Source organism: Hyperolius riggenbachi, chromosome 10, assembly GCF_040937935.1.
Source record: "Hyperolius riggenbachi isolate aHypRig1 chromosome 10, aHypRig1.pri, whole genome shotgun sequence".
Taxonomy (NCBI): Eukaryota; Metazoa; Chordata; class Amphibia; order Anura; family Hyperoliidae; genus Hyperolius; species Hyperolius riggenbachi.
In genome coordinates, this window is record NC_090655.1 from 266,130,766 (window position 1) to 266,145,014 (window position 14,249).

Below are 14,249 nucleotides of genomic sequence, written 5' to 3' on the forward strand. Positions count from 1 at the left end.
TTCAGAGGCAGAGGGGAGGTGGAAGGAGGAGAGGGGACTGACTTTACACACAGGCAAGCTGATAGCATCTCCAGCCCTCAGGCTGTGACAATGTGACAAACAGAACATGGCTCCCCTCATTGTATCACAGGAATAAATAATCATAATTTTTTGCAGCTGGATTTGCTGTGTAAACTATCTACACTTTAGATAAGATATATAGACAATACTACTTGTTACTTGTTATAGTTTGTTTTTCATCTCAGACCCGCTTTAAGAGAAACTCCACAGCTTGCCATAAAAATGTCAGTCCAGTCCTCTGGGTGGTGCTCTATCCCGATTGCGACATCGCCATCTGTCGTCATGTGACAAACAGTGATGTCACCAAAGGGATGAGAGCCTCCGAGGACTGTTAGAAGACAGGCTGCCAGCATCTGGATCCCGGGGAGGTGAGTTACAACCTCCGCTGTGCTGAGCTGCATTCCTGTACCTCCCGAAATATAATCCAAAAGCTCCGCCCTCTCAGTAGAGGGAAAAGCGATGTTTATCCACAGATCCTCTTTAAAAAGAGCAATGGGTGTACATGACTTGCAGAGTGTAGGATCCTTTCCCCTCCCAGGATAGACAGTCGTTGTAGCTTGTTGCCTGGATGGGGCAGTGCCTCCTTTTCCAACACATATTTATACATCAGCAATAAGTGTGGGACCAGAACCTTCACAGCAAATATCACCGGAGAGGGCAGAGGATCCAGGAATCCATGCAGCTGATCATTTATATCGTACAATGGATCTACAGGAGAGATACTTCAGATTTCCATTCTAATAGGATTTACTTTATTACATAACACAGAATCGTTTCCAGCAAAAGCTTCCCACTTTTGTCTATAGCAGTGATTGTAACACATATAACAATAACCTGTCCCCCTCTTCACCCCAGAATTCCTGTATCTCACCTCCAGCCCAAACACCTGTATCCAATCATCTCCTAATTTACATTTGGGTGCAGCACTGAGGCATTGGGGTGTCTATAGCAGCGACTGTAACACATATAACAATAACCTGTCCCCCTCTCCATCCCAGAATTCCTGTATCTCACCTCCAGCCCAAACACCTGTATCCAATCATCTCCTAATTTACATTTGGGTGCAGCACGGAGGCATTGGGGTGTCTATAGCAGCGACTGTAACACATATAACAATAACCTGTCCCCCTCTCCATCCCAGAATTCCTGTATCTCACCTCCAGCCCAAACACCTGTATCCAATCATCTCCTAATTTACATTTGTGGTGCAGCACTGAGGTATTGGGGTGTCTATAGCAGTGATTGTAACACATATAACAATATATGGGGTGCAGCACTGAGGCATTGGGATGTACAGTATCTGCATTATTTGTGCTGGAGTATAATATGACCTGGGAATACATCTGACTTCTAATACCTTATCTATTGCTGCCATCATATTTATAGTATTATCATGTAAAATAGGAGTAAATCTTCCCCTGTGAGGGCATAACTATGAAGATCTATAACAATATCATTAAAATTATGTTGAGAAATCAGGTGCTCCCTGGAAGATCCCATCACAGTCACAGTGATCCAATCTCTCTGAATAGCAGTCCTGTGTGTGTCCAGCTTAGGCCCAGTTTCCATTTATGCATTATTGTATTATTTTTCTTACTATCACAAGCAAGCATTGATACACGTTTTGCTGTGAGGAAAAGACAACTGACAGTGTGCTGCACATTTTCACACGCTGCACCAGCTCGCTCCAGAATACCGAATAACAATGCTCCCTGGATCCAGCTTTAACATGTGAAAATTTAAATAAATTTTATGTACTACGTGTACCCATGTGTATCTCATCATGCCACCTCAGTTCAGAGACTTTACTGCTTTACAAACCAATGCACTGAGCAGCATGGAAGAGTCCCTGGGATTCTGTGTAGATGTGCTGCCATGTGCATCTAGCAAGAAATAAAAGAAACAATGGAAAACAACACTTATAGCCAAAACATTTCCCACACTCAGTGCAGTAATAGAGCTTCTCACCAGCGACGAGAGAGGGTTAAGCCTGTTATTGGCCGCTGCACTCTTCTCTCCATCCTCCCTACTTCTAGCTATGCTGGGGAGATGGAGAGCAGTATGCTGTGGCCAGTTCAGGTTCACCAAAGGTGAAGCTATGTTTTACTGACCCTTACTTACCACCAGTGTGAGTTCTCTCATGACTGACAAGATGTGATTTCCGTGCAAAACATTTCCCACACTCAGCACATGAATAGGGCTTCTCACCAGTGTGAGATCTCTCATGTCTGACAAGCAGTGATTTCTGTACAAAAGATTTCCCACAATCAGCACATGAATAGGGCTTCTCACCAGTGTGATATCTCTCATGTATGACAAGCTCCGATTTACTCACAAAACATTTCCCACACTCAGCACAGGAATAGGGCTTCTCACTACTGTGGGATCTCTCATGTCTGAAAAGGCTTCCTTTCTGTCCAAAACATTTCCCACACTCAGCACATGAATATGGCTTGTGACCAGTGTGAGTTCGCTCATGTATGACAAGGTCTGATTTACATCGAAAACTTTTTCCACACGTAGTACATGAAAATGGTTTCTCACCAGTGTGATATCTCTCATGTATGGTAAGCTCTGATTTACATCGAAAACCTTTTCCACACGTAGTACATAAAAATGGCTTCTCGCCAGTGTGATATCTATCATGTATAAATAGCTCTGATTTACATCGAAAACCTTTCCCACACTCAGAACAAGAATAGGGCTTCTCACCAGTGTGAGATCTCTCATGTGTGACACAATGTGATTTATGTGCAAAACATTTTCCACACTTAAAACATGAGAATGGCTTCTCACCGGTGTGAGATCTCTCATGATCGACAAGATGTGATTTCCGTGAAAAACATTTCCCACACTCAGGACATGAATATGGCTTTTCACCAGTGTGATTTTTCTCATGACTGATAAGATTTGATTTATGTGCAAAATATTTCCCACACTCCGCACATGAATAGGGCTTCTCTCCAGTGTGAGTTCTCTCATGTATGACAAGGTCTGATTTCCACACAAACCATTTCCTGCATGTAGAACAGGAATGAGACCCTCCAGCGGGGAGAGAGCTGTGCTGGGTATGAGGCCCCTCAGGGTTAGACAGGTGAGGGGAGTCTGGGGGAATATTTGGGGTAACCAGGATATCTGCAGGAGACTCTTGTCCAGTGACATCATCATCCGTTGTACAGTCTGTGGATACAGAGAGACGAGTCTCTGAGAGGTTCCTGATGCCGGGACTCCGCCCTGCAAATAGAGAAACATCATCACTTCCTGTTAGAGAATTCTGAGGGGAGGAACAATTATCATTAGGGAGGTTCAGTGACCTGCTGATAATTCCAAGTTGATGCAAAAGACATGTAGGTTAGGAAATGGACCAGATGCAGCAGGTGCATACATTTGCATATAATTAGCATACAATTTGCACCATTTCAGATTTATTTCCATCTCATTGACTTCCCTACACATAAAGCATTGGCCACACATGGAAAAGCAGTAAGTTGTACAGCTTGATGAGACAATGGAAGCAATGTGTTACTCCTGTGACAACAGACCTATATGTACTTATAGCAAGAGATCTGTGTTATGTGTGTAGAGCAATGTGGTGTCACTTACACATTCTTATTACCATTGTATCCTCGTGTCACTCATATGCCCCCTGTAATGTACCTTCATCTCTCTCTTGTCCCCAATTGTACAAATAAAGCTATTGTAACATTACGCAACACTAAATTATAGGAGCTGCAATGTGGAGGAATTATTATGTCAGGGAGACGCCAAACTACCAGTACTCCTGTAGTTGGATATAAATACATACATACTGTATCTACTCCTATACATAAACCATCCCCTAATGTGAGCAATCTGTGTACAATAATGCACAGTGACCATTATCATTTTATTACAGGCTGGTATAAACACACTATGTACACAGGGAATGTGAGAAGTAATAGGGGTGTGATGAGTAATGTGACTGCACAGTGTGCCTGTAATGAGGTATAAACACACTGTACACAGGGAATGTGAGAAGCAATAGGGGTGTGATGTGTGTAATGTGACTGCACAGTGTGCCTGTAATGAGGTATAAACACACTATGTACACAGGGAATGTGAGAAGTAATAGGGGTGTGATGTGTGTAATGTGACTGCACAGTGTGCCTGTAATGAGGTATAAACACACTATGCACACAGGGAATGTGAGAAGTAATAGGGGTGTGATGTGTGTAATGTGGCTGCACAGTGTGCCTGTAATGAGATATAAACACACTATGTACACAGGGAATGTGAGAAGTAATAGAGGTGTGATGTGTGCAATGTGACTGCACAGTGTGCCTGTAAGGAGGTATAAACACACTATGTACACAGGGAATGTGAGAAGTAATAGGGGTGAGATGTGTGTAATGTGACTGCACAGTGTGCCTGTAATGAGGTATAAACACACTATGTACACAGGGAATGTGAGAAGTAATAGGGGTGTGATGAGTAATGTGACTGCACAGTGTGCCTGTAATGAGGTATAAACACACTGTACACAGGGAATGTGAGAAGCAATAGGGGTGTGATGTGTGTAATGTGACTGCACAGTGTGCCTGTAATGAGGTATAAACACACTATGTACACAGGGAATGTGAGAAGTAATAGGGGTGTGATGTGTGTAATGTGACTGCACAGTGTGCCTGTAATGAGGTATAAACACACTATGCACACAGGGAATGTGAGAAGTAATAGGGGTGTGATGTGTGTAATGTGGCTGCACAGTGTGCCTGTAATGAGATATAAACACACTATGTACACAGGGAATGTGAGAAGTAATAGAGGTGTGATGTGTGCAATGTGACTGCACAGTGTGCCTGTAAGGAGGTATAAACACACTATGTACACAGGGAATGTGAGAAGTAATAGGGGTGTGATGTGTGTAATGTGGCTGCACAGTGTGCCTGTAATGAGGTATAAACATACTATGTACACAGGGAATGTGAGAAGTAATAGGGGTGTGATGTGTAATGTGACTGCACAATGTGCCTGTAATGAGGTATAAACACACTATGTACACAGGGAATGTGAGGAGTACTAGGGGTGTGATGTGTAATGTGGCTGCACAGTGTGCCTGTAATGAGGTATAAACACACTATGTACACAGGGAATGTGAGAAGTAATAGGGGTGTGATGTGTAATGTGACTGCACAGTGTGCCTGTAATGAGGTATAACACACTATGTACACAGGGAATGTGAGAAGTAATAGGGGTGTGATGTGTGTAATGTGACTGCACAGTATGCCTGTAATGAGGTATAAACACACTAAGTACACAGGGAATGTGAGAATAGGGGTGTGATGTGTGTAATGTGACTGCACAGTGTGCCTGTAATGAGATATAAACACACTATGTACACAGGGAATGTGAGAAGTAATAGGGGTGTGATGGGTGTAATGTGACTGCACAGTGTGCCTGTAATGAGGTATAAACACACTATGTACACAGGGAATGTGGAAAGTAATAGGGGTGTGATGTGTAATGTGACTGCACAGTGTGCCTGTAATGAGGTATAAACACACTATGTACACAGGGAATGTGAGAAGTAATAGGGGTGTGATGTGTGTAATGTGACAGCACAGTGTGCCTGTAATGATGTATAAACACACTATGTACACAGGGAATGTGAGAAGTAATAGGGGTATGTGGGTGTAATGTGACTGCACAGTGTGCCTGTGATGCGGTATAAACACAGTACACAGGGAATGTGAGAAGTAATAAGGGTGTGATGTGTGTAATGTGACTGTACAGTGTGCCTGTAATGAGGTATAAACACATTATGTACACAGGGAATGTGAGGAGTAATAGGAGTGTGATGTGTAATGTGACTGTACAGTGTGACTGTAATGAGGTATAAACACACTATGTACACAGGAAATGTGAGAAGTAATAGGGGTGTGATGTGTAATGTGACAGCACAGTGTGCCTGTAATGTGGTATAAACACACTATGTACACAGGGAATGTGAGAAGTAATAGGGGTGTGATGTGTAATGTGACTGCACAGTGTGACTGTAATGAGGTATAAACACACTATGTACACAGGGAATGTGAGAAGTAATAGGGGTGTAATGTGTAATGTGACTGCACAGTGTGCCTGTAATGAGGTATAAACACGCTATGTACACAGGGAATGTGAGAAGTAATAGGGGTGTGATGTGTGTAATGTGACTGCACAGTGTGCCTGTAATGAGGTACAAAGACACTGTGTACACAGGGAATGTAAGAAGTAATAGGTGTGTGATGTGTAATGTGACTGCACAGTGTGCCTGTAATGAGGTATAAACACAGTACACAGGGCATGTGAGAAGTAATAGGGGTGTGATGTGTGTAATGTGACTGCACAGTGTGCCTGTAATGAGCTATAAACACGCTATGTACACAGGGAATGTGAGAAGAAATACGGGTGTGATGTGTAATGTGACTGCACAGTGTGCCTGTAATGAGGTATAAACACACTATGTACACAGAGAATGTGAGAAGTAATAGGGGTGTGATGTGTGTAATGTGACTGCACAGTGTGCCTGTAATGAGGTATAAACACACTATGTACACAGGGAATGTGAGAAGTAATAGGGGTGTGATGTGTAATGTGACTGCACAGTGTGCCTGTAATGAGCTATAAACACACTATGTACACAGGGAATGTGAGAAGAAATATGGGTGTGATGTGTAATGTGACTGCACAATGTCCCTGTAATGAGGTATAAACACAATATGTACACAGAGAATGTGAGAAGTAATAGGGGTGCGATGTGTGTAATGTGACTGCACAGTGTGCCTGTAATGAGGTATAAACACACTATGTACCCCGGGAATGTGAGAAGTAATAGGGGTGTGATGTGTAGTGTGACTGCCCAGTGTGCCTGTAATGAGGTAAAAACACACTATGTACACAGGGAATGTGAGAAGTAATAGGGGTGTGATGTGTAATGTGACTGCACAGTGTGCCTGTAATGAGCTATAAACACACTATGTACACAGGGAATGTGAGAAGAAATACGGGTGTGATGTGTAATGTGACTGCACAATGTCCCTGTAATGAGGTATAAACACAATATGTACACAGAGAATGTGAGAAGTAATAGGGGTGTGATGTGTGTAATGTGACTGCACAGTGTGCCTGTAATGAGGTATAAACACACTATGTACCCTGGGAATGTGAGAAGTAATAGGGGTGTGATGTGTAGTGTGACTGCCCAGTGTGCCTGTAATGAGGTATAAACACACTATGTACACAGGGAATGTGAGAAGTAATAGGGGTGTGATGTGTAATGTGACCGCACAGTGTGTCTGTAATGAGGTATAAACACACTATGTACACAGGGAATGTGAGAAGTAATAGGGGTGTGATGTGTGTAATGATACTGCACAGTGTGCCTGTAATGAGGTATAAACACACTATGTACACAGGGAATGTGAGATGTAATAGGGGTGTGATGTGTGTAATATGACTGCACAATATCCCTGTAATGAGGTATAAACACACTATGTACACAGGGAATGTGAGAAGTAATAGGGGTGTGATGTGTAATGTGACCGCACAGTGTGTCTGTAATGAGGTATAAACACACTATGTACACAGGGAATGTGAGAAGTAATAGGGGTGTGATGTGTGTAATGTGACTGCATAGTGTGCATGTAATGAGGTATAAACACACTATGTACACAGGGAATGTGAGAAGTAATAGGGGTGTGATGTGTGTAATGTGACTGCACAGTGTGCCTGTAATGAGGTATAAACATACTATGTACACAGGGAATGTGAGAAGTAATAGGGGTGTGATGTGTGTAATGTGACTGCACAATGTCCCTGTAATGAGGTATAAACACACTATGTACACAGGGAATGTGAGAAGTAAAAGAGGTGTGATGTGTAATGTGACTGCACAGTGTGCCTGTAATGAGGTATAAACACACTATGTACACAGGGAATGTGAGAAGTAATAGGGGTGTGATGTGTAATGTGACTGCACAATGTGCCTGTAATGAGGTATTAACACACTATGTACACAGGGAATGTGAGAAGTAATAAGGGTGTGAAGTGTGTAATGTGACTGCACAGTGTGCCTGTAATGAGGAATAAACACACTATGTACACAGGTAATGTGAGAAGTAATAGGGGTGTGATGTGTGTAATGTGACTGCACAGTGTGCCTGTGATGCGGTATAAACACACTATGTACACAGGGAATGAGAGAAGTAATAGGGGTGTGATGTGTAATGTGACCGCACAGTGTGTCTGTAATGAGGTATAAACACACTATGTACACAGGGAATGTGAGAAGTAATAGGGGTGTGATGTGTGTAATGTGACTGCACAGTGTGCCTGTAATGAAATATAAACACACTATGTACACAGGGAATGTGAGAAGTAATAGGGGTGTGATGTGTAATGTGACTGCACGGTGTGCCTGTAATGAGGTATAAACACACTATGTACACAGGGAATGTGAGAAGTAACAGGGGTGTGATGTGTAATGTGACTGCACAATGTGCCTGTAATGAGGTATAAACACACTATGTACACAGGGAATGTGAGAAGTAAAAGAGGTGTGATGTATGTAATGTGACTGCACAGTGTGCCTGTAATGAGGTATAAACACACTGGGCTTGATTCACAAAGCGGTGCTAATTGTTAGCACGCCTGTGAAAACCCCCTTAGCACGCCTAAACAAGCTTTTCGTGCATAAAACTTTACGCGCGCAAAACTTTATGCGCGTAAAACTTTGCGCGCGTACTGCACAGAGCGCAGGGCGCTCCGCGCGAAGTGCCCATTAAAGCCTATGGGACTTAGCGCGAGTAAAAACTTTGCGCGCGTAAAACCTTGCGCGCGCAAAGTTAGCGCGCGATCTGATTGAGAAATCCGGTGCTAACCTACTTAGCACCCTGGTTAGCGTATCTAAAGACTTTAGACGTGCTAAGTAGGTTAGCACCGCTTTGTGAATCAAGCCCACTATGTACACAGGGAATGTGAGAAGTAATCGGGATGTGATGTGTGTAATGTGACTGTACAGTGTGCCTGTAATGAGGTATAAACACACTATGTACACAGGGAATGTGAGAAGTAATAGGGGTGTGATGTGTTTAATGTGACTGTACAGTGTGCCTGTAATGAGGTATAAACACACTATGTACACAGGGAATGTGAGAAGTAATAGGGGTGTGATGTGTAATGTGACTGCACAGTGTGCCTGTAATGAGGTATAAACACACTATGTACACAGGGAATGTGAGAAGTAATAGGGGTGTGATGTGTGTAATGTGACTGCACAGTGTGCCTGTAATGAGGTATAACACACTATGTACACAGGGAATGTGAGAAGTAATAGGGGTGTTATGTGTGTAATGTGACTGCACAGTGTGCCTGTAATGAGGTATAAACACACTATGTACACAGGGAATGTGAGAAGTAATAGGGGTGTGATGTGTGTAATGTGACTGCACAGTGTGCCTGTAATGAGGTATAACACACTATGTACACAGGGAATGTGAGAAGTAATAGGGGTGTTATGTGTGTAATGTGACTGCACAGTGTGCCTGTAATGAGGTATAAACACACTATGTACACAGGGAATGTGAAGAGTAATAGGGGTGTGATGTGTAATGTGACTGCACAGTGTGCCTGTAATGAGGTATAAACACACTATGTACACAGGGAATGTGAGGAGTAATAGGGGTGTGATGTGTTTAATGTGGCTGCACAGTGTGCCTGTAATGAGGTATAAACACACTATGTACACAGGGAATGTGAGAAGTAATAGGGGTGTGATGTGTAATGTGACTGCACAGTGTGCCTGTAATGAGGTATAAACACACTATGTACACAGGGAATGTGAGAAGTAATAGGGGTGTGATGTGTAATGTGACTGCACAGTGTGCATGTAATGAGGTATAAATACACTATGCACACAGGGAATGTGAGAAGTAATAGGGGTGTGACGTGTAATGTGACTGCACAGTGTGCCTGTAATGAGGTATAAACACACTATGTACACAGGGAATGTGAGAAGTAATAGGGGTGTGATGTGTGTAATGTGACTGCACAGTGTGCCTGTAATGAGGTATAAACACACTATGTACACAGGGTATGTGAGAAGTAATAGGGGTGTGATGTGTGTAATGTGACTGCACAGTGTGCCTGTAATGAGGTATAAACACACTATGTACACAGGGAATGTGAGAAGTAATAGGGGTGTGATGTGTAATGTGACTGCACAGTGTGCCTGTAATGAGGTATAAACACACTATGTACACAGGGAATGTGAGAAGTAATAGGGGTGTGATGTGAGTAATGTGACTGCACAGTGTGCCTGTAATGAGGTATAACACACTATGTACACAAGGGATGTGAGAAGTAATAGGGGTGTCATGGGTGTGACATGGTCATAATAACTAAAAACATATTTAATGTTGATTATTCACCTGTTTTTCCCTCTGTAAGAGGGTCCTGCTTTATAGCTGTCCCCATCATGTCTCCCTCCTCCATAGACTGCTGATCACACTTCACATATTTCTCCTCTTCTTCCTTTTTAATGGTCCTCATCATGTCACCCTCCTTCGTAGCCTGCTGATCACTCCTCACAAACGTCTCTTCTCCTTCCTCTTTAATTGTCCCCATCATGTCACCCTCCTCCATAAACTGCTGATCACTCCTCACATGGATCTCTGCTTCTGCTTTAATTGTTCCCATCATGTCACCCATCTTTATAGGCTTCTGATCACTCGTCACATACATCTCTTCTTCTTCTTCTTTGATTGTCCTCATCATGTCACCCTCCTCCATAGACTGCTGATCACTCCTCTCCTGTTCTTTGAGCTCAGATCTCAAATCTGTAAAGGATAACAGATTATAGCTGTGAGATATTAGCACTAATAAACACACATGCACATCCAGCACCACAGTCCTCTCTTCCAGTGTGCCTTGCTCATCATCTGGTGCTTCTCTCCTCCTCTCCATGCACACATTCCTGGGAGATTACAGCAGTGACGGCAGCGGTAGATGGATGAGGATGTGAGGAGAGAACAGCTGGAGACAGAGGGAGATAGGAGCAGAGGCCTGCAGCTAATTAGCTATAAATTATCATTACTTATGGCTCTGGCAGCTGATGTACTAGGCCGATGGGACTGCAGCTCTGTATCCTGACCATACCTGAGCCCTCCTGTCCATCACCTACTAACCCCAAACCCTCCAAGAGCCGTAGCAACAAACCTCCCAGCTGGGGCAGTGCCAATACCAGGACCAAAGCAGCAGAGGCCACCCAACCCCTCTCCAGCTGCAGCCTCCATCTCCTCTGCCTGTCCTACCAGCCACGCCCCTTGTTACCTGGCTCCACCCCCTAGCTTTGCCCCACCAGCCATCACCTTTGGGCAGACTCCAACCTCTCCCACTGCGGTGACATCGCCATAGACCTTAACTGAAAATATTGGCAAGTCAGCGCCATAAGGGAAATTCGGGTGCCAGGGTTGGGCACCACCACGGGGGTTAAGGATAGGCATAGGTAAATAAGGGTTCTGTGTAGGGTTGAGTAGGGGTAGATTTAGCTATAGTAACAATTACCAACATTTTACTAATGACAATTAAAATAGTAGACTATTGGTAAATTTACGATATTCTACTATCGACACTGTTCCTGCACCTGATTTTCCATGGAGCCCCAAATTCAAGTACACCACTGTGGGATATAAAACCCCCTCTGATTGCAGTAAATAAACCCAAAGTATTGTTTTTTTAGCTGCATGATTTATAGCATAAGAAGTAATAGAAATCCAGAGATAAGGTAATAGAGAGTGTGCATATGTGTGAGGCACCAGCTGGAGGTGGCAGCTGCTCCACGAGGATCTTATGGGCTCAGTATTCCATGGCATACAAGATCAGCCAGTCACAGCTCCACTCCGCACTATTCACAGATTATATTCTTCTATATGTCTCCATCCCTGAGGGCTTGTTCACATTAGAGGCTTTTTTTGGATTTTTTTAACACAGGCAATGTGTACAAATCGCCCTAAAATCGCTTACACTGTGCTTTCCAATGAGATAGTTCTGATTAGGGCGTTGCGTTTGCTTGCCGCTGACTAAAGTGGTGCATGGACCATTTTCAGGGCGATTTGCCCTGAATGGAAGGTATAGGAAAACCGAAAACGCTCACAAAATTGCTTTGTGCAGCGATTGCGTTCACGTTTTTAAGAATAAAAACATTGTATTTATTCTTTTCCGGATCAAAGAGTTCACTTCCTTACTTGCGTCAGGGAGTGAATTAAAAAACCACTCTGGAAAAGCGCCAATCCACCATATAGATACATGTATCCTTCTCTGCACTAAAGGCCTATTATCCTAAAAATAGAACTCTATACTTCTTCCTGCAAGCTTTCTCCTGAGAGATGTATGCGCCTGGATTCTGCTCACACCCTTCATATCACTAACCACTCCCCCATTACCTGGTATAACATTCCCATCAGCCACTTCTCAGCCATATAAAGCCAGTCACTGATAACATAAGCTCTCCTTACAGATGTATGCGCCTGGATTCTGCTCACACCCTTCACATTCCCCCATTACCTGGTATAACATTCCCATCAGCCACTTCTCAGCCATATAAAGCTGGTCACTAATAACATAAGCTCTCTCCTTACAGATGTATGCGCCTGGATTCTGCTCACACCCTTCATATCACTAAACATTCCCATCAGCCACTTCTCAGCCATATAAGGCCAGTCACTGATAACATAAGCTCTCCTTACAGATGTATGCACCTAGATTCTGCTCACACTCTTCATATCACTAAACATTCCCCCATTACCTGGTATAACATTCCCATCAGCCACTTCTCAGCCATATAAAGCCAGTCACTGATAACATAAGCTCTCCTTACAGATGTATGTGCCTGGATTCTGCTCACACCCTTCATATCACTAAACATTCCCCCATTGCCTGGTATAACATTCCCATCAGCCACTTCTCAGCCATATAAAGCCAGTCACTGATAACATAAGCTCTCCTTACAGATGTATGCGCCTGGATTCTGCTCACACCCTTCATATCACTAAACATTCCCCCATTGCCTGGTATAACATTACCATCAGCCACTTCTCAGCCATATAAAGCTGGTCACTGATAACATAAGCTCTCCTTACAGATGTATGCGCCTGGATTCTGCTCACACCCTTCATATCACTAAACATTCCCCCATTGCCTGGTATAACATTCCCATCAGCCACCTCTCAGCCATATAAAGCCAGTCACTGATAACATAAGCTCTCTCCTGAGAGATGTATGCGCCTGGTTTCTGCTCACACCCTTAATATCACTGAACATTCCCCATTACCTGGTATAACATTCCCATCAGCCACTTCTCAGCCATATAAAGCCAGTCACTGATAACATAAGCTCTCTCCTGAGAGATGTATGCGCCTGGTTTCTGCTCACACCCTTAATATCACTGAACATTCCCCATTACCTGGTATAACATTCCCATCAGCCACTTCTCAGCCATATAAAGCCAGTCACTGATAACATAAGCTCTCCTTACAGATGTATGCGGCTGGATTCTGCGCACACCCTTCATATCACTAAACATTCCCCCATTACCTGGTATAACATTCCTATCAGCCACTTCTCAGCCATATAAAGCCAGTCACTGATAACATAAGCTCTCCTTACAAATGTATGCGCCTGGATTCTGCTCACACCCTTCATATCACTAAACATTCACCCATTACCTGATATAACATTCCCATCAGCCACTTCTCAGCCATATAAAGCCAGTCACTGATAACATAAGCTCTCCTTACAGATGTATGTGCCTGGATTCTGCTCACACCCTTCATATCTCTAAACATTCCCCCATTACCTGGTATAACATTCCCACCAGACATCTCTCAGTCATATAAACTGTGTCACTCCAGTCATTGATAATATAATGATGAAGCTGAAGGGGTGATCTTCTGTATCAATATCAAAATCTTGAAGACTTTAACTGTGTACCTGGATCCAATCTTAATTGGCTAATTTTACCACTTCCATATAGTAAGAGGACAAATACATTTTTTAAATACTATGAACAGATTGTGTAGGCAATCTCTCTACAATCTCTCATACTACATGGAAATGGTAAGATTGCCCCAATCACAACTGGATGTGTGTACACACCCTTATTCTTTATACAGTGA

The 14,249-nt window shown here is 43.2% G+C and overlaps 1 protein-coding gene across 1 annotated transcript in view; it reads right to left on the reverse strand.

Moving 5' to 3' along the window:
• Window positions 1-905: 905 nt before the first annotated feature.
• The window catches only part of LOC137535438 (zinc finger protein 420-like), a 97,733-nt gene continuing 84,389 nt past the window's right edge, over window positions 906-14,249 (reverse strand). The window contains exon 4 of the mRNA XM_068257270.1: window positions 906-3,042. Coding sequence (XP_068113371.1) covers window positions 2,174-3,042 — 869 coding nt within the window. The 3' untranslated portion in view covers window positions 906-2,173. The remainder of the gene's footprint in view (window positions 3,043-14,249) is intronic.